This window comes from Drosophila pseudoobscura, chromosome 4 (genome assembly GCF_009870125.1).
Source record: "Drosophila pseudoobscura strain MV-25-SWS-2005 chromosome 4, UCI_Dpse_MV25, whole genome shotgun sequence".
Taxonomy (NCBI): domain Eukaryota; kingdom Metazoa; phylum Arthropoda; class Insecta; order Diptera; family Drosophilidae; genus Drosophila; species Drosophila pseudoobscura.
In genome coordinates this window covers 4,771,312-4,791,113 of record NC_046681.1, presented here as the reverse complement: position 1 = coordinate 4,791,113, position 19,802 = coordinate 4,771,312, and the positions used below count along the sequence as shown (strand labels likewise).

Sequence of the window (19,802 nt, the reverse complement as noted above, 5' to 3'; positions counted from 1 at the left end):
TGATGACAAGGAGACGTGAGAGATAGTCGGGTAAAAGTATCGGGAAAATTCATTTTATCAAATGCAATACGATAAACAATGTTCTCCCGCGATTTGGGAAAGTGATAGCCTTCTTTTCGTGTCTTTCATAAATCGTTTGCCTTTCATCTCATTCTGTTCATAATTTGAGATGATGGTAATAAAACAACAATTTTTTGACTGTTCTGATGCACAGTTCAAGGTCAATAGCTTCTGGATAATTATCGGCTACCGATACAGATTCAATACGAATAAAGGTTTCTATAAATTAAGTCTCTCTACTTCCGGGGTCAAAACGACGTTACACAGCGCATTTCGGTTCGGTGTCTTCCTCCATTCGGTTCCGTTGGGGCTCTGTTCCGTAGACGACTTTTAAGTTTTTAATTAATTTGTTTTGCTGCGGTTCCGGCCCCAACGCCACTTTTTTTCCACCCTCGTCCTCGCAAATGCCGCCCCCTGTTCATTTTTCTTTCGACGGAAGGAAAAAGGTTAAGTGGTTTCATTTGGCAAACATTTACCCAGACCCGTCGGGATGCTCCAGCTCCAGTTCCTCCCCAGCCACTCATCAATGCCCAAGTGTGTAAGAGTTTTAATAGGCTTTTGTGTGGAAAATAAATTGATGCGGTGCACCTGTAAAATGCCCTAACAATGGTAGAGGGAAAGTTGGGTTGTACGGTACACCAGACGAATGTCTGTCCGTGTAGTGCGGCGAACCGCATGGCAACCAGAGATGGAGCGGAAGAAGGAGGCTGCCAAACGAATTTCAGTTAATTTCGAGTAAATTGTTAGAAAATTGTTGTTGTTTCCTCTGACTGGGTGCTGCGGCGGAGCTGTGGCCTCGTCATAAGAATTATGGCATTTAATTAGAAGTATTCTTTGGGAAGTTAACACGCTCAGATCGATATATTTGAATGGGATTATTTTAATGATAATACAAAAAACGTTCTTTCAAAGTACAACCGCGATGTTAGTGCCATTCGCGACATCATCCAAAGTTGGTGAAGTATCGCAAGATGTGTGCCATGGCCACTGGGTTCTCCTGCTGCACCAGATGCCCCGCACGGTACACCCAGAACATGCTAAAGCCACCGCCGTGCTTCTCGTATCCCTCGAGCATGCCATCGATGCGAAAAGATTTCCGTGGAGATCCGGCGTACTCAGCCTTTCGGCGCCACCTCATGCGGCTGATCCAGTTGACGGTGCCCGGGGTGGCGCAGAGTAGGTCCAGAATGCCTGAATAAACGCCCACTCGGATCGATGTCTCATCCAGCAATCGTGTCACTGCATAGAATGGGATGGTGGTGGGTGTAGGTATTATATTGTGAGATTAGGATCACGTTACCTATGTGAGTCGCGGGTCGAAAGATTTCGCTGCCCAGATGCATGAATACCGTCGCATTCTGCAGCATCCAAGCGGGCATGTGGCTGAGCCCCAGGGCCTTGGTGACATTAGAACGCATGAAGTCACTCATCTTCGGATCCTCGCCATACCGATATACCTCATCGAGGTGGACCCTACGTTGCGTGTTGTACAGAAAGACGCCGTCTGTGTAGGTACCAATAACATCCTGTATTGTAGAACCCGTTTCGAGGGCTCGTATCCACTTCTCGTCGTACACGAGTCCGGCTATCTGAGCGGCCACCCGGGATATGTTGCGATATCCATCCTCATCCACAATGCCCAGCTGCAGCAGGAAGGGAGCGTAGGCCAGTATGCTGTCCAGTGGGGAGGTCCAGGGATTTCCCACAGCCACCGAGTCCAGCCGACACTTCACCTGACCTCGCTCTTTGGCAAGGTGCAGCTCGAGGGCAAACTCCGGGGCCATCTTTCCGCCGTAGCTCTCCGAGAAGATGTGCAGCGGAACGCGCTGAAACTGCGGATACTTGCTGAGAAACATCTGCATCAGAGTGACCAGATCGCGGGCAATCTGAGAGTTGTTCCTGGCATACCGACCGTGCGACTCCACGTAGCTGAAGCCCGTTCCCACTGGACTGTCAATGAACAGCACATTCATGTGCTGCACCCAGCTGCTCTCTCGCGGACGGCCTTCGATGTCGATGGCCCCGAGTTGCTCGAAGACTCCGCAGCCCGAGGAGGCTACTCCGGGTCCACCCTGCAACCAGATCACCAGGGGCCGCTCCGTAAATGCGCTTACATTGGCAGTTGTATAGTGCAGCCAGTAGAACAGGTGGGCGCCCTTTCGCACCTCAACGTAGTCCCAGTCCTGCTGGCCGGGTCCCAAGCCGGCTCGTCCTGCAGAGGTCTTTCAAGTTACGGGACAGTTATAGGTACTTTCTACTCGTGGTAAGCTCACCTTTCACCCAGGACAAAGACTGCAGAAGCAGTATGCCCCATGTCCAAGCACTGATCTGACTGAAGAGTTGCATTGTCGCGAACAGAATTGAACGTGTGCTGGGGATTTCGTTATCGGAGCTGTGTGAACTGCTGTATCTACAAATGCGCACTGATCGGCCTGCAGCTCTCGACCAATTGCTATTTATAAAATGGAAAGCACCCAGTGCTTTTTGGTAAACAATTAGGCCTCGCTGGAAAGTGAGCTGGGAGAGTTCGTGAACCACATACACACTAAAGACCACTACGTAAATTCAGCCTCATTTATTGGCCTCTTCTGGCATAAGGTAAACATTGACCCCCGACGCGACGGTGGTTGGCCGTCCCGACATTTGTTTACACACGGGCCGGACGTTTCGGGAGGCCAGATCAGACGTCAGCACAGCAGAACGCACTCCAGTGCGTCGGCAGCTGGCCCTAGAATCCCAAAAGATGCCATGCTGGATGATGCAGATGTACATTTATTAAATATGTCCTAGATTATATAACTAATTATTCAGCAGACTCGTTGTACTGTGTCACGGCTTTCAGGACATACTGCATTGCAGTGGGATTGTCGGCGGGGGCCTGGTGGCCGGAGCGATTGATCCAGTACATGCCGAATCGGCCGCCGACCTTCTCGTAGCCCTGAAGTCTGTCCGCGACGAAAATGGGGGTGCGCCGGGCCTGGACGTACTCTTCTTTATCGCGCCATGCCCAATCTTTGATCACGGCCAGGGTGGCAGTGGTTGGGACCAGAGCATCTAGCTGTCCAGAGAAGATGTTGATCTTGATCGAGGTCTCGTTCAGCAGACGAGGAACTAAGAAAGCAGATACCAGTAGGTGCTACTTATAGAACATTAGATTGTCAGACAGCCTGAAACTTACTGGTGTTTATCTCCGATTTGAGGCGATCGCCGTGCAGGGTGCCAAAAACGTCCATGACCTGTGCCTTGTAGATGCTGCCGTTGATCTGCAGGGCCTCGCTGATATTCTCCTGCATGAAGCGGTTCAAGTCCTCCCCGTAGCCATAGGTGCGATCCTCCTCCGGATCGACATGGGTCTGCGTGTTGTACAGGTACACCTCGCCAGTGAGGTTCTGCATCAGATCGAACCACTCTAGGTACTCATCCGTGGCCATTTCGAACTTGTGCACCTTGAGAGCAATGAGGATCTTCTCCTCCTGGGCATCGATCAGCTTGGCACCGTCCTCGTCGATCAGGCCGTTCACCAGCATGTACTTGGAGTGCTCGCGAGAGATGTGCCGCGTCGAAATCCACGGATTGCCCATGCTAACCGACTTCAGGGTGTTGGGCTCGGCTAACTCGCCGCTCTTCATGGCCAGGTCCATCTTCAGGGCCAGCGCTGGTGCCATTTTGCCGCCATAGCTTTCCGTAAAGATATGCAGGGGCACGCTTTTAAACTCCTTATGGGTCTTGTAGAAGTAAAGCATGAAGGTCATTAGGTCCTCTGTGAGTTCCTCGTTATTCGCCACCAGCAGACTTGTGTTGTCCACGTAGCTGTAGCCCGAGCCCACGGGGCTGTCGATGAAAAGAAGATTGACATGCTGCACCCAGTTGCCTTCGCGCGGCTCTCCGTGCATGTCCACGGGTCCCAGCTCCATGAAGTTTCCCAGCGCCGAGGAGGCTCCACCCGGTCCGCCCTGCAGCCAAAGAACGAGCGGACGCTCCGTGTAGTGGCTGACGTTAGCCGTGGTGTAGTAGAGCCAGTAGAACATGTGCGCTCCTTCCCGGACGTCCACATAGCCCCAGTCCTGATCGCCGGGTCCGAATCCCTGTCGAGCCCCCACTACACTGGTCAGCGCCAGGACGCACACGAGCATAAAAGAGCCCCACACCATAACGACTATTCAGTCCGATTTCTCGAAGACTGATTCAAGCACTGGGCTCTTTTTCATCGCAAATGGTGCTATTTATTGGGCGGGCCCCCACCAAATTATTTGTGTATGTGTTTTTTTTTTATGATGTGCCAATTGACATGGGTGACCGTGAAAATTAAACACACTCTTTGCTTTATACAGTATACTAGACGAGTTGCTATTTTCTTAATTTTTTATCAACCCCTTAACCCTCTAAGTGGCACTGGACGAGAGATGCTCCATTTGTACGAGTGTTCCAATATACAATAGGGTATACCAAGGCGACCATGACTACCCTCGGGTGAGTTCTTCACCAGTGTTTACTTTAACCTCACCGAATGCACGAGTAAAGCCTCCTAAATTATAAACAAATCTCTACCTCATTTCGTACATAGACATTGCATGCCTTCACTCCATCGATTTTATGTCTACCTACTCGTATATCGAGAACGGTTCAAGGACACCTGTCCTTAAAAGTTGTTGACCTCACGGTATCATTAAGGTACATTGTGGATCACCAGAACTGCGTCTGCGTCTGCTTCATCTACCATATCATTGATCATATACGAGATCTAGTTATTAGTTTGTTTTCTCAACGACATTATCCATAGACATTTATTATCGCTTCTCAGCTTTACTGAGTTTCAAATAAATAATATCACAGAATACGAATATTAGCCAACATTTTTGTGGGTCTAAATCTCTGAAAAAATTTCAAAGCTTAAACGTTTGCTGGAATGGGATACAATGGGATCAAATCGTCAGATGTAATCTCTTGTCCATAATTTGTTTCAGCACAAAAATATGCCACTATTTTTTTTATATACTAAAGAAAAAGCCCAAAAGATTTCACTAAAATCTTTCTCAATATGATATTATTTCCGACTGTCATCGGCTCCGACACCAATTCCGGCGTATAATATAATTACGTATAATTACATATAATACACGAGTTTTTTGTATAGATAAAACATAACCTCACATATACTGTCTGAGCACCGGGCATAAAAGCACATTCGCAACCCTTGCCGCTGTTCACACCTGATATTTTTTGCTTTGGCTTTCATCTCCAAAAAATTGTATATACTCGCCGGACAGCCCTCGAATACTTGTCCTGTTTCCCTTTTGTACTCCATCATACTCCGCCAAGCTTAATCATTTACAATTAATATATGTTAAAAAGAAGCCCAAAATATTCTTTAACTTAGACCGACCCCAGAAGTTCTGGAGATGAAAAGTAAGCGAAAAGTTGTCCTCAAATTCGTTTTGTGGTCCTGTTTCGCACCCCAATTTGAGGGTTTTCCTTTTTTCAAATTGCTTGCCACTGCAGCTTGTCTGTTCTTCATGTTCAACGCCGATGTTTTTGTGTCGTAATTGTCAAAGTTAAATTGCTTAATTTCAATTTCAGCGCGTCTATAACAATGAACAACTGTCGGGGTGCCGACAAACTCTCGGGTTCGTTCCAGTTGCGGTGCACACAAAAAAAAGGATGGGAAAATGAATCCGATTTTCGTTTTCTGGGACCTCGTCGGGGCTACACACGCCGGGCAGTCGCAAAAAGTAATTAACAAATGTTTGTGCGTTCCATGCAAGTCAGAAACAGGACTGCAAAAAAGCTTACGATGCCGGGACTCCTCTTTCTTCTGCCTCAGTTGGTCCTCCTTCCCAGTGGCCGAATGCTTTTGACAACGGCAAGTGGTTGCGCCTCATCCTCATCCTCATCCTCATCCTGCCGATCTGTTCTTTTTCAGTGCAGTTTTAATGAGAGCACCACCTGACGTCGATGCCCGTCGTCGGTGGCCTGTTGACGCTGGCAGGCGACCGCAAACGGAAATCAATTTGCCGAACGTGGCATCAGCGACGATGACCGGCGCCACGGTGGGAGCAAACCGAAATTGCCGGTTGAATGCGTTTTCGATTGTCCATTAAGCAGCTCCTCTGGCTCTGCTGACCGTTCCCTTTCCCGTGCCTCTGCCTCTGTTCCTGGTCTGTCTGCTCCTGGTCTGTCTGCTCCAGCTGCTGCTCCTGCTGCTGCAGCTTGCTTTTTGCCCTGCCAAAAGTCATTTTCAAGCAATTGGCCTGGCTGGCAAAGCAAACCCACGCATAGACACTGCGCACGGTGGGTGCCAGCAGCCCATTCACATGCACAATAAATTTTTGCAACAGTCGTCATCCCTCCCTCGCCCTCGTCCACATTCAGATGCTTAGCAAAGACGCGCCCACACAGAGATGCAGGAGGCATGATGCAGATGCAGTCGAGTGCGAAATTGCAAGCAGCAGCAGGAGCACCAATGCACCACCGAACGCTAAAAGTATGCGTCCAACGACAGACCCACCCACACCCACACACACACACACCCACTGAGAATTGTCACGGCTTTGTGCGGTGGTTGTTGCCAAATGCTTTTTTGAGATACAAAACACACCCACACTCGGGGCAGGGCCACAACAACCAGCAGTCCAACCCATTTGACGCTGTTTTCCGTGTCATTCCACTGACTCGGACTCCGGCTGTCTGTCTGCCGCTGGCATTCCGTTGTTTTTCCCCTTGCCACGTAAATTACAAGTTTTTCCCTTGCGTTTGTTGCTGCCTGGTTCGGCTCTCCCTTTTTTTTTTTTTTTGCTTATTTTTGCAGTTGACGCCGTAATATTTTACACTTAGCCAGAAATAGATTCAGGGGTCAACCGAAAACGGAGCGCAAAAAGGAAATAAGAAATGGATTATCGCTGAATGGAAGACAGAAGAATTCAAGAATAATGGGAGTCTTATAGAGCTAAGAAAATTATTCTTCCGAATAAGGTTATTGTTATTAGATTGATTGATATTTAATGGGGGACAACAAAGGAGTTCGGTATCGTTGGCGTGGAGTGCAATTGCTGAAACTAATGTAAAAATATCATACCCAACAATTGGAATCTATCTCTATCGTATCTCTTAAAAATAGTTTGGCAAAATCTCCCAAAACATATACATAACTAAATATCTCTCGTAGTCGTTTAAACATCCGGAAACCTTCTATCTTATAACCATCTTTAAATGAGATTAAATTGGGGCCTGAATTGGCGTGGAAAGAATGATTTTTCACCATGATTTTTCATTAATGCTGCATTTTAATCCAAAATGGAATTTTGGATTAATTCGTAATTCATTACCTTTCTACCTTATCAACGAACCTTAGTAAATGAATACAATTTGTTTTGATCAAATAAAAGAAACTTTATTTGGCTTCGTTCAATAGTCCTTTCGCACACTTTTAACTCAGGATCACACTTAAGATAACTCTATGGCTAAACAGTTGTACAGTTTTTCAAACCAACACTTTTCGAAACAGATGCGAACAGAACTATGGATTTTCCCAGAAATCGCAGTCCCAATTAGGGATTCCTTAGACCTTTAACGAACCGAGGGAAAGCAATCGTTGGAAGTCTGGCTTAGAGAGTACATGCATGTGATTATGTGACGGTTATTTACACTTGACGTAGGGTTAGCGGGGGCTTCCTCCGCCGGGTAGTCCTCTCCCGGGTTTTGACTGGATACATACATACGACTTATGGGGGGGTATGAAGGATGCAACATTTTGAAAATGTATGGTTTTTACAGTTACGTACTTAACATAGGTATAGGTATATGTGAGTAGGTATATTCGGTATGCTGAGGACCTCTGCTCTGTATTCGTAATATGCTATTCGATTCGCTATATATGTATATATATATATATTATGAGTTCTATAATTGTTTCGGTGATGATCCAAAGGGGTTCGCCGTCTACCGAATTCGATGAACCTGAAACTAAAGCCTCGTTGGCCAGCCCACTCATTGGGGCCTGCCTGAAGTCCATCTCTCCTGCCGTGGCCGGTGACTTGACTCGTACTGTGGCCGACTCATCACCGTTTCGTCTCATCCGCGTTGCAGCGACTGTGCCAGAACAGGTTCCAGTTCACGAAGCCGAAGTGTCGCCAGGCACATAGCCAGATGGCCGGCCACAGAAGTGCAAGCAGCAGGAAGGTGAGCAGCTGATTGCCCTGCATCAGATTCCATTTCCAGTTCCAGTTGACCAGGGCCAGCCGCAGTCCAGCGGCAGAGGAGCCAACATCTGAAAGAGGGAGGAGGGCTATTGGAGATTGGTACAGCCAAAAGATTGAAATCTGGTTGGGGAAAGAGAGTGGAAGAGGGAGAGGATGAGGATGAGGGGACCCGCTGGTCAAATTAATCTTTGAATTAATTGCTTCTAGCTTAGCGCAGAGCATTAATAAATCGTTGCCATGGCCAACAAAGCCACCACTCCCCCACAAAGCCCCCCCACAGAGGAAACGAGCTAATAAGGTGCCTCGTCTCGTCCTTTTTCGCCAACTTTGATTTAATGCCCCACAGTTTATCATTCTAATGGCGTGCGTGTAAATGTATCCCCTGTGTTCTCCCAGTGTGCATTTGTATCCGTTGAAAAAACAATCAGGCCAAGATTTGTAAGGCCACAAACCGCAGAGCTCCAAAGGGCCCAGTCCCAGTCCATTCCATTCCATTCCGGCAGGCCAATCCAGTCCAGTCCAGGCCTAGTGGGGCCAGCGGTTCTAGAGCTGCCTGTCATTAGGGCGTGGCCGTTGCTTATCTGAAGGTTCATTTTTAAACAGCGAGAACAACAGAAGCAAAACCTCATTGAATAATGTGCGGAAGTTAATCAAATGAGATATTGATTACCCTCATTGGTTGAACAAACTATTTAGGGACTCTCAAGGTATTATATATTCTGAGAAACATACCAAAAACTCCCCCTCAGTTTGGGTTATATTTAGGTGGAGCATTGTACTAGTCGTCGCTACTTGTACTTACTTTTGTGCGTCAAGAAAAGTTCATTGTGCTCATCCACATCCCCGGGCTGATCGAAGGGGTACATGTTCATGTCCGGGGAGCGACCGGAGGCCAGAATCCTCGGACGATCTTCCTCAAGCATTTTCTCGCTCTCCTGTGCATAGATATCGTGTATACGGGCCGAACACTTAAGCTGTCACATAATAGAAACGAATTAGGCTATATAGTTGGTTTGACTAGATCAGAGCCAACCTTCAAGCGTCCCTTTATAAAGTGATGCACGGTCACCACGAAATTGATTTCCAGAACAGCCGACTCCAGGTGCTCGGCCAGGTGACGCTGGATTTCGTAGATGCGCAAGTAATTGGGCGGCACCTGTATGTCATTGATCCACCAGGTGAGGTTGGCAGCCGGCTTGGAGTAGTCCGAGGAGCAGTTGCCGTTGACAATGTCTCCAAGGCGATAGCGGGAGTGAATCCCAGTTATAATCGGTCGTTGGGTTGGTAATTCTTGAGTAAAAATAAAATAAAAAGAATACGGGGTATTCAAATTTACACATATCGTTCGGGCTTACCCACAACCTCCATGTCGGCAGCCACAATGGAGGTGTCAAAGGTGGGAGCATCGGCAGACACTTCGCACGCAAATTTCCCCGATATAGAGGTGGGGACATTTCGCAGCAGCACATGGCTGGCATTCGATTGAGTTGTCTGTAAAAGAGAGATTATTTTCTTAAACACATTTCGAACGCTTTAAATTGTATGTATACATATAATGCTGTTCAAAAACTCTAAAAATGTAAGTACAAAATCATTAAGGAACTGTTTCTGTATGCTTTAGTGGTATTTACACATCCAAATCCTTTATTATTTTTATTAAACTAACTATCAGCCTTTTATTGTATTTTTTTTACTTATCGTATTTTTTTATTATCTTTTGGCTATTCTACGGATCACGGTGATTGTGGTTCAATTCTTACCAAACGGCTCGACCGATTTTTAAGAAATATGAAATATTTTTTAGCTTTCGACACCCTTACCATTTGTGGATAGTATTTGTGTATTTATGAAATTTTTACACTTAGAAAGAAATTAAATAGTAACTATAACAGGAAATGAATCGTGGATAGACATAAGAAGCAGTGCATCATGGGGACGATGGTTCCTCCTATTGTGTCTCCCTCCTAAGTCTCTCGCAAGCATAACTGCTCACTGCCGTCCATATCGGGGCGTCTCCTATCATCTCTTCTATCAGGTTGCTGGGTGACAGCTGCCTACTAGCGGCTGGCCAAAACTCGCTCCTAAACTGGTGGGGCCGCCCGCAGACAAAGATAACGTAGAGTTCGACCACACCTATCTGCACAGGTACTGGCTGAAGGAGCCATGTCCGTTGAGAAGCTGTGTGGTGTAGAAGTTCACCGCACCGTGCACTCTGTTTATCCAGCCACTGACATCTGGGATGAGACGATGGGTCCAATGGCCGTTTTCACCGATGTCCCAGCGGTTTTGCCAGTCTCTGAGACTTCCCTATCTGGTCTATGAGGCCTCCGATGACTAGTGTAGCGTCATCTGATATGGTCCGACAACCGCAGCATATCCTAAGCGCGCACAGACGGTGAATAGACCCGATGCCCCTGGCGTGGCATTCGACTTTAATATCATCCAGCCATACTGCTGCTGCATATGTAATGGCTGAGCGAACGACGATGGTCAGCAATAGCCTTCTCTCCTTTTTCGGTCCCCGGGTGTTCAGCAGCATTCGGAATAGGACACGGCCCGTGTTTACCTCTTTCTACTGCATAAAGCTCAGGTACTCCCGAAAACAGAGCCTGGTGTCGATCATCACACCCAGTTAACGAATGGCTCGTTTTGACGCTATGGTCTGGTCTCAAATCCTGATGTGCTCAGTTTCCACAATAGCTCGAGAACTGGCTAGCACTGCCTACGTTTTGTAAGCAGCTAACTTAAGTCCAGCAGAAACGAGGAGGAACGTTGTGAGTTGCTGCGGACACCGCAACTCTACAGTTATACCCGATACTAAGTCAGTATGGCTCTCAACATTGAGTATTAGTCTAATTCCTGTATTCTCAATCAAGTTAATGTCAATATTATTGTCAATGCAGCTTTCGGATTAAAGTATCTACGATTCGTTTAGTACCTCTCGTTGTTTACGTTGAAGTTTTGGTGCTGGGTTTTATTTAGAGTCATTCTATTAACCACAATAGTATAAATAATAATAATAATAAACGAAATGAAATTAGTGAGCCAAACTCCTGTCCTGATCAGTTTTGTCCTGATTTAGCTAGTTTTTCTTCATAGCCCCGAGCAATTAATTTGATGCAGATCCACAAAAATCGTCCCGTGCCAGCTCACGGCTATTTGCGTAATACATTTACACGAGTGTTTATATAAGATACGCCTGCCAGCCTTCGACATTAACGTTTTTCCTGCCGGCAGTTTTTTATTTTTTGTATTTATTTCATGCATACTTTTTGTCATTCCTCTCCATCGTTTTAAATATCGAAATGTCAGCAAAAGTCAACAATAACTGCACAGACAACGGACAACGGTGCAGAAGCAGCAGCAGCAGCAGCAGAAGCAGCCGCGGCAAATGAAAAGTCAAAATTGTTAATTAAAACTTTTTAACATGCATAAAACAAACATCGATGCACACACACTATGGGGAGAGGCCCACTGTTTACACTTCCTGAGAGGCGGGACGGGGTGGGGCCGGTGGCTGCCTTCATCGTTAATGCCGGCAGCGTACAGGTTTTTAATGCAATTTACATGGGCAACTCTTTGGCTTTTGCCTCTCTGTCTTCCGCTTTCAATCAACATCATCATCGAGAGAAGCAGACACTTACCTCGACATCGATTTCATTCGTTTTCGTGAATATCTTCCAGGCCGGATTCTCCTTTGGCGTGTAGCGATAGAACTCCCTGCGGCCTCTGTACCACTTCACCGTGTACAGCGTATCGTTCTCGATGTCATAATTGCAGATTAAGAGCGCATTATCGCCGCGCTTAACGGCCGATGGGATGCGAACATTGACATCGCGCAGCCCCACAGTCAGCCCTGCAATTGGAGAAGCAGAAGGAAGATTGGTACAACAGCATGAGCGAGGTGTAAATGAGTTCTTGCTGCGGCAGGACTGGGATTGGGGTGTGGAGCGTGGAGCGTGGAGTGTGGAGTGTGGAGTGTGGGGCACTGCAAGTTAAGTAAGAGCCGAGAGCATTGTCAGACCGGCTTAAATATGACAAGTTATTGTGGCTTAATTATGATCCCCACGGGATTACAATGGATTTCTGTGCATGGGGACCTCTGACATGTAAGCAGCAGCAGCGTATTCGTAAATTCCGGACTTCCATGGAGGCATGCCATTTTAAGTACACCAAATATACAGAGTTTAAGAGTCGAAAACATTTCACGAGCAAATAAAGAAGCGAAAGCGCCGCGCCGAATATCGTCAGCCGTGCAAAAAGTGGGTCAGCAACCATGAAAAAACAGCCAGCGCTGTCGACTCGCACTCTTGCTAACCGAAAATATACATACATACATAAACTTCCAGACATCAAGCCCATGGGTCGAACAGAGACAACCAGAGGAGCTCCACTTAAAAAGCTGATAATAAAGCACACACTGGGTGATCTTCACTCGATTCGACAGAGGCCCTGTGGCCCTACGCTGGGCGCCTGTTCGGAATTATAAAAAGCTTCCTAGGAAATTAAAATCGAAAGTGAATTTTGTGGTGGCCCCGCCCCGCTTTCTGAGAGTCACCGTAAATCATATGGGGGGCCCGTCGGTTTCCAACAGCAAAGACGCCATCAACTATCTAGGAAATTGAGTTGGGGCAAGCGACCAGGTGCCCAGAGATCTCTACTACCGGCTGGCCCGAAAGCCAAAGGTTGGTTGGGCAGTGCCCAGGGAGTTCATTGAACCCCCTTGCTAGGCAGAAACAGAAGCAGAAACTGATTTGGTGCTGCCAGCATAAAACTATAGCAGATGACCAACTGAACTCTGATCATTGAGTCATACGAACGTGTTGTTTAGTAGTAAAAAAACGAGTATACTCGTATGGTTTTATGGTCCATAGGCAAGTCGGATCAGCACGAGAATCCGAGTATTCTAGGATGAGAGTATCTCTGCATGGATTTGTATCTAGAATTGATAGCCATCTTTTCAGACAGTTCTGCAGACATACTCTAATGACATTCAATACTTGACTGATATTTTTAAGATAAATATTCTGCCTTTATAAAACTGATTTTCTGTGTACAATGAGAGCGAGGATTGGTCTAGCTCGGGGATACTTTGATCTTTGACTGCAAAATTGAGACAGAAAAATGTAAAATAAAACCGGTTTCTAGTTTGAGAGGAGTATACACATGTAGGTTCTGTTGAAACAATTGCCCCATCGACGATCCCCCACTTGGCAGCTGGGGCTCGTCGCCATCACCGTTGTCGTTGTCGTTGGTGGATTTCAGTTTGTTTCTGGTTAACCTTGAATACTAATTGTTGTTTCACGTCGATTTGAATGGCACTCGGTTGGTTGCCGTGCGCAGCGTACGCGGACGCGTACGCGTTCGTTGTTTTGTATCAGCATAAAAATTTCATGCTGCCCCGCCGTCGACGTCGTCATCGTCGTCGTCAGCTCCACGCGGAGCTGAGCGCCGGTTCGAAATAGTACGAAAAAACTAATCACATACGCCGGGCCGGCTCTCTAGCCGGCTGCCTGGCGGCGGGCAGCACAAATTGGCGTAAGCAAAACACTATTTGTTTTGCCGAAAATGAGAATTGTATTGGCCGCCGGTGGCTGTCTGGCGAGAGCAGTGGCTGCCAGGCGACGGGTTTGACTATTTAGAAACCGTTGCTGTTCTATTTTGGCCAGGCCAACAGAAGAGGGCCAGCAACGCCACTGCCACTGCTGCCACTAACTTGGCAGTAATTTTATATCAAGGAAACCTTGAGGTTGTTGTCTGATCGAACTGGAAAACCTTGGAAAACCAGAAGCGCGCTTCACAATGGATACAATAAAAACTGAAGGTACGAGCAGCAAAAGCAACAACAAACGCAGTGGGTATCTGTGTGGAGCCCATAATCAGCAGAGGGCTTTATAGAATGAATGAATTAATGATTAACATATACATACATATGTATGTATGTATGTATAAATAAGTCGAGTACTAGTGAATATAATTTCTAATAGGATCAAAGCTTGAACTTGTATATGCACGGATTAAGTATAAATATCTATGTACTTAAATAAAATCCCTATAATTTACAGGCAATTAACATACTAAGACCCGCTAAGTGCATCTCCCACACCGGACACCTAGTACACACCATTCCAGCTCCATCATTTAAATTCGATGCATTCGTATGAACCGACACAGCCCGACGATTCCATTGTTTAAGTTTTCAACACCAAACCAGAAGTAACAACGAAATAAGCGGAACAAAACAAAGGCAACAGCAACAGCAACAGCAACGGAAAAAAACGAGGTCACAAGAAATGGAGTGCGGAGTGGAGTGGAGTGCATCAGCTGGGTGTTATGCTGGCCTGGTAGCCGCTGCCTGTATATTATCGATCATGTTTTGAAAGCGAGAGTGAAGTCGGCGGCCGACGAACGGATGGACGGACGGACACACAGTTACTCGGATTGTCGTCGTGAGCACAACAGGAGAGAAGTAGAAGCAGAGTGGCGTGGAGTGGAGGGTGCGTCCTACACACTTGTGGATACAGATACAATTTATTTCATACGCACGGCTGTCGACCCCCTCTCGCTCTGAGTTGGCATTTATCTGGCTGCGGTCGCTGCGCGCCTGTTCCCCGAACAAAGCCAGCTATCGATTTCTACATAAAAAACGAAAGTGAACTCGGTTCGGCCCTGGAGCTCGGATTGTTCGCCCTCGCAGATAGCGCTTCACTTGACCCAGTTTTGGGCCTGATTCGATTTTACTTTTAGCCGAGGGCGGAACCGAGGGCATTCGCCTCGCATTGACCCCGCTCAAGGTTCAACGCTCCGCGGGGACAGCCCTCGGGTGCCAAGGTAAATGGTCGCCAACAGTGTCACGTTCAGGGACCGCCCATGACCCACCTTTGCCGTCGATCGGTGCTCAAAGCACCGATCCACGATAGAAAGAAAAATCAGACCCCTTTTGCGGGTACCAGGCGAACAGCGGCAGCCACCAGCGGATTGCGCTGCCTGCGCTCGCTTTTTCGGCGGTTCGTTGAACTTCTGGGGCTCTAAATTTTGAAGATCGTTGACCGAAAGAGAGAGCCAGCCACTGTGTTGGTGAGAGAGATAGAAGGAAAGAAAGAGTGAGACAGCGGGAGAACTGAGAGAGGAGAACGGGCAGCAAGAGCGCTGACGTCAGCGGTGGTAGCTACGTTTCGGAATCGGATTCGGTTTCTGTTTCGGTTCGTAAAACCGAAGTGTGTGAGGGAGAGAGAAGAAAGCTGGCTGTCTCAATTTGTAATGCCCGTCAGACCCCTGTGATGATTTTGATGACATCAGCCTGCTGAACGACGGCTAAATGTTTACAATTAATGTACGAATATGTGAACCAACCACCGACTAGTATATGTATGACTTATTTGGTACAGCACTTAAGTACGTACTAGTACACAAATTGTACATACACAGATACAGAAAATAAAATATGGGACTTATCTCTTGCTAAACCGATCCCATTTACATATACATAAACATAAAACAAATCTGAGAGTGTAGAATAATAGTACTTTTCTTTGTTTGTTGTTTTTTAGAAGCCTACATAGGGGGACTGCAAATGTTTATAAACTTTAGTCCGCCTCCCCACTCAAGTTATAAAACATTAATTTTTTTGTTAAATACGAAATTATAAACTTTTTGTAACAAGCGCCCAGAAAGCGTTTGAAAGTCGTTTGTCGAATGCAATTCACACGCTTCGCTCAAGTGGATAGGTCGGTTCTCGGGGGGGCTGGGGCTGCCAGCGTGTGACGTATAGCGGTAGAGGCTAGGCGCGAAGCACTGGGCACGAGGGAGGCGGCAGGCGACGGGCGGCAAGACCCGCAGTTGATAAGTAATGACACACGCGCAGCTGGATCGGAATCGTAGTGGGGGGCGAAGTGCGAGGCGTTTGTTCCGTGGAAATGTTTTGTCATGCCGCTGCTGTTTGGGTTGGAGATTGGGGGCCGATCTTCTAGGGGATCTCTGAAAAGTACTTTCGATTTCGGTTGCCGCTTCCCAATGCTGACCATTTATCCAAAATCCCAGGCGTTCAGTGATCTAGTGGAGGCGGTTATATCTCACTGGTCTCTTCATTTTTGGATAAAACGTGATTTGTACACGGCCTGCACTTGGAGAAATTAGGGTAAGAGATGTGAAAAACCTTGAATGAAATTTTTTTTGTATTTTCTCGAGAGTCACCTTTAAACCTCCATTTATGAAAGCTGAAATTGCATTCGTGGAATATTAAAGTAACAAGATAATTTCTGTCAGTGCTTTTATTGTTTAAACAAATGAGTCTACAGCTCGGTGAGGAGTCCCAACGTATCGCATAAATACATTAACCCACTGCCAGAGCCAGACGCCAGAGCGATATACGAAGCAAGCAACACACTGGCAAAACACAAATGTACGCATACATACATATTTACATACATATGTATGTATATATTATTTGTATACAGAAATGTATTGTATGTGGGTTTATTCATACACATGTTTGTATGTAGGAACATGGGTATCAGGGCCTTCTCTCCAAATGACGTACAACAGCTCTCTCTCAAAAGCTGCTCGCCTATTCGAATTAGTACAAAATAATACCGTATTTCCTAGAGTTTTACGGATTTACAGCTACGCCGTAGCAGTGTTCGGAGCGCGACGGATGTACGATCGGAAGAGGGAGGTAAGGGAGCAGCAACAAGAAGGGCAATTTTAGTGCGCCACGCTTTCGACTCCCCTGCTCGGCTCGGGGCTTGGGGGGTCTGCAGATCTGCCTCTTATAAATGTTTTTATATTGTTCATAAAACTGAACAACACCACAGCGTGAAAAAGTTTAAAACATTTTAAATAGTTTGCTAATTGAACAGGCGACCAGCAACGAGCAGCTAACGGTTCAGCAACCCAGCGCCCCAAAAAACACAGATCCAACACGATCGCGGCCGTCTGGCCAACAAATCGAATTTCACATTTTGGTTTTTGTTGCCTCTCTCTCGGTTTTTTTCGGTAAAATATACCCGTCCCGTCACCAAGAGCAGAGCCGTCGATGACAATGACGACGACTACCACGGCGACGAAACTCTCTGATAAGCGATGAAGGCGGCATCATAATACCAGCTCATATAGCCCTTAACTCTCGAGCCAAGCTCTCAAATCTGGAAAAAACTGACATTATTTTACTTTAACATCGCAGGACATGCGGCAGCTCCCTTCGGCCGTTACGATGGTAGTGGGGTAGTGGGGTAGTAGTGGGGTAGTGGGGTTGCGTCTTTGAAAGTGATCTGGTTTCGCTTGGGCCACTTAATTCTTACACGTTAACGTGCAACGTTCATCTTTCTAATAATTTACAATTATACATATATTACTTATTATATAGACGTACATATGTATGTATTTAGATATGCTGACCAGGAACATATATACATTCTTAATTCCTTCTTGGCGTTACACACTTACGTAGACTTCCACCACAAACCGAATATATCCATGTAGTCTTTGAGTATTGGGTATACAAATAAATTGCTGCAGTTTTTTTTATTTCTCGATAGTATATGTATAGGCTATATTAATATTCGAAAGCGAAAAGATATACGAGTATCATTATTATAACTAATAGAAACAATAAAAACATGTTTAGGTAATTGCATTCAATCTTTTTCAATTTCGTTCTTTAGACAACTAATGTCGATGCACATTATCAACCTAAATCTCTGAAACTGCGACGCCAAATTACGCAGACAGAGCCGAATGCGCTGACAGACAGACGATCAAGTAAAAATCAAAATGTTCGGCTGATAAGTAATGAAAAGAATCAAAGTACTTTTATACTGTGTACATTCAAAATAATACGAGTATTTGAAAATAATCTTTTTAAAGACGAAATATAGAGTGTTTTGGAATTTTTTTTCATCAAGAAGGTTGATTTTCGTTCGTCTCGTCCTCGGACAGTTCCCGCTGAATCCATTCCAAATAATGAGGAATATTAGCAAAAAGAGCAGGCCGATTATCCAAGCTCCAGTCCCTGCTTGAAAGAGACACTCCTGCCAGAACCGAGTGTTTACTGGATCCATTTACACAAAAGAGCCCTGAGCCACTATTTAGAGGGCTAAGCTCGTTGGACACATCTATCGCACAGAAGACGTCGGGTTCCAGGGTCCTGTTGCCCAGGAGATTGTATTCACTTTCGCAATCCTCTCGAGGCAGGACGACGTTCTTTCTGAACCAGAGTATATCTGACTGGCTGGTGTAGGTGCTGGTGTCGGAGGGCTGACTCCAGCCTATAGTCTTGCAGTCGATTTCGGTGAACACCGCATCTGTCTGAGGCAGGCAGATTGCCTGTATGCTCGGCGGATTGAAGAAGGGCGTGCTCAAAAAGAGAATGGCGATATTATCCCGAGCTGCAATATCAATCACAGAGCGATTGAGCTTAGAATACTTCTCCCCCGAACGTCGGAGGTCCCACGCGCCGGCATACACTTGAAGTTCATTCTGCGGTATTTCCCTCACTGAATCCTTAGACGTTAGGACAATATCCAATCGGATCAGACTGCCGGCAGCAATAAATTGGCCGTTGTGGAAGATGGCTGTCATCCAGGGGAAGGCGCCGTATTCCGATTGATAAGTCGAATTAAGGGTTCCATCTTTGGGCACAATACCACTCGCAGACTTACCGCATTGGTTTGATTGGGTGAGATCGATGAATTGATCCTGAGGATGCATAAACAGTTGAGTTTCAAAACTACCAGCTCACTCAGTCCTTACCTCGGGTTTTGACGTTGAGGCTTCTTTTAAGGTGGGTGGCATTGTATTAAATGAAATCTCAACGTAGTCTTCGTTGATAGTAGGGTCAGGATCGTCATGGCCTTCGAACGACGTGGGCAAACCGACGGCACATAGCACAAGGATAGAAAGCAATAGCCATCCAAATGGCAAGCCCAAAAATCTCTTTAGAGGGCTCATATATAAATCTGATGTAATCTTAGAACCTTCGCAAGGGGACGCTACTCTTCGGGCTGGACGCTGACTGAGTACTGAGCTCGATGAGCGCTTTATCAGCAGGGTACTACATAATATCATTTTATATGAAAACGAAAACGATCAGGTTATGCGACAGCACAGCAAGGAGTTTCAAACATGTAGAATAACTGGTTCTGGTTCCAGTTGGATGGATGCAAAGTAACTTAATTGATCAGCCTAGCTGGGTTCTGCAAGAATAAATGTAAGTTTTTTGAAGTGTTTTCGCTCGAATTTCGCATGAATCAGTTGCAGTCGTGTGGTGTGTGCAATGCAGAAAAAACCCAGCTTGATGATCTCACTTTTTGGATGAAATTCAGATCGCTGCATGTCGCATACTTAGCTTTCATGAGGATACTACGGATCTACTGACTATTAACTAGATGACGTTTTTAACGATCGGAGACTTGTTTACCCATCTACTCGTGCTAAAAATATCTGAGCACTTTCTTCTTGAGATTGGATTTCTTGATTTCTTATGCTTCGTACTCACACAAAATGCGTCGATGGTCATGACTATGCCCAGTGTCTTGCTCATTTCAAAAT

The 19,802-nt window shown here is 46.2% G+C and overlaps 4 protein-coding genes and 1 long non-coding RNA gene across 6 annotated transcripts in view; 1 reads left to right on the top strand and 4 right to left on the bottom strand.

Moving 5' to 3' along the window:
* Positions 1–899: 899 nt before the first annotated feature.
* LOC4816720 (retinoid-inducible serine carboxypeptidase) lies at positions 900–2,509 on the bottom strand. Its single transcript, XM_001356144.3, has 3 exons — positions 2,334–2,509; positions 1,361–2,272; positions 900–1,299 (listed from the first exon to the last, which is right to left on the bottom strand). The coding sequence occupies exons 1-3, from the start codon at positions 2,404–2,406 to the stop codon at positions 1,004–1,006; spliced, it is 1,281 nt and encodes a 426-aa protein (XP_001356180.2). The 5' UTR covers positions 2,407–2,509; the 3' UTR covers positions 900–1,003.
* A 302-nt stretch (positions 2,510–2,811) lies between these two features.
* On the bottom strand, positions 2,812–4,261 carry LOC4816624 (retinoid-inducible serine carboxypeptidase). The gene is made up of 2 exons (XM_001356145.4): positions 3,239–4,261; positions 2,812–3,171 (listed from the first exon to the last, which is right to left on the bottom strand). The coding sequence occupies exons 1-2, from the start codon at positions 4,209–4,211 to the stop codon at positions 2,864–2,866; spliced, it is 1,281 nt and encodes a 426-aa protein (XP_001356181.3). The 5' UTR covers positions 4,212–4,261; the 3' UTR covers positions 2,812–2,863.
* A 3,164-nt stretch (positions 4,262–7,425) lies between these two features.
* Positions 7,426–19,802, bottom strand: part of beat-Ib (beaten path Ib) — a 68,119-nt gene continuing 55,742 nt past the window's right edge. The window contains exons 3-7 of the mRNA XM_001356146.4: positions 11,900–12,111; positions 9,611–9,746; positions 9,289–9,545; positions 9,058–9,229; positions 7,426–8,323 (exon numbers count right to left, since the gene is read on the bottom strand). Coding sequence (XP_001356182.3) covers positions 8,115–8,323; positions 9,058–9,229; positions 9,289–9,545; positions 9,611–9,746; positions 11,900–12,111 — 986 coding nt within the window. The 3' untranslated portion in view covers positions 7,426–8,114. The remainder of the gene's footprint in view (positions 8,324–9,057; positions 9,230–9,288; positions 9,546–9,610; positions 9,747–11,899; positions 12,112–19,802) is intronic.
* LOC26532309 (uncharacterized) lies at positions 13,464–15,719 on the top strand. Its single transcript, XR_004469149.1, has 2 exons — positions 13,464–14,079; positions 14,321–15,719. It is a non-coding gene; the product is annotated as an uncharacterized lncRNA (long non-coding RNA).
* LOC26532198 (phenoloxidase-activating factor 2-like) lies at positions 17,744–19,286 on the bottom strand. 2 transcript variants are annotated; one of them, XM_033379928.1, is made up of 2 exons: positions 19,008–19,286; positions 17,744–18,950 (listed from the first exon to the last, which is right to left on the bottom strand). In XM_033379928.1, the coding sequence occupies exons 1-2, from the start codon at positions 19,200–19,202 to the stop codon at positions 18,153–18,155; spliced, it is 993 nt and encodes a 330-aa protein (XP_033235819.1). In that variant the 5' UTR covers positions 19,203–19,286; the 3' UTR covers positions 17,744–18,152. The 2 variants fall into 2 exon arrangements, with proteins under 2 accessions (XP_033235819.1, XP_015036766.2); XM_015181280.2 differs by having other exon boundaries at positions 19,005–19,285.

What these genes read in the sequence shown, in the direction of transcription:
- LOC4816720 (XM_001356144.3), bottom strand. Translation starts at nt 2,406, where the DNA reads ATGCAACTCTTCAGTCAGATCAGTGCTTGGACATGGGGCATACTGCTT. An exon ending in GTCTTTGTCCTGGGTGAAAG is followed by an intron (nt 2,273 to 2,333) that starts GTGAGCTTACCA and finishes AGACCTCTGCAG; the next exon opens with GACGAGCCGGCTTGGGACCC. An exon ending in TCGACCCGCGACTCACATAG is followed by an intron (nt 1,300 to 1,360) that starts GTAACGTGATCC and finishes CATTCTATGCAG; the next exon opens with TGACACGATTGCTGGATGAG.
- LOC4816624 (XM_001356145.4), bottom strand. Translation starts at nt 4,211, where the DNA reads ATGGTGTGGGGCTCTTTTATGCTCGTGTGCGTCCTGGCGCTGACCAGT. An exon ending in CAAATCGGAGATAAACACCA is followed by an intron (nt 3,172 to 3,238) that starts GTAAGTTTCAGG and finishes CTGCTTTCTTAG; the next exon opens with TTCCTCGTCTGCTGAACGAG.
- LOC26532198 (XM_015181280.2), bottom strand. Translation starts at nt 19,202, where the DNA reads ATGAGCCCTCTAAAGAGATTTTTGGGCTTGCCATTTGGATGGCTATTG. An exon ending in CCTCAACGTCAAAACCCGAG is followed by an intron (nt 18,951 to 19,004) that starts GTAAGGACTGAG and finishes ATGCATCCTCAG; the next exon opens with GATCAATTCATCGATCTCAC.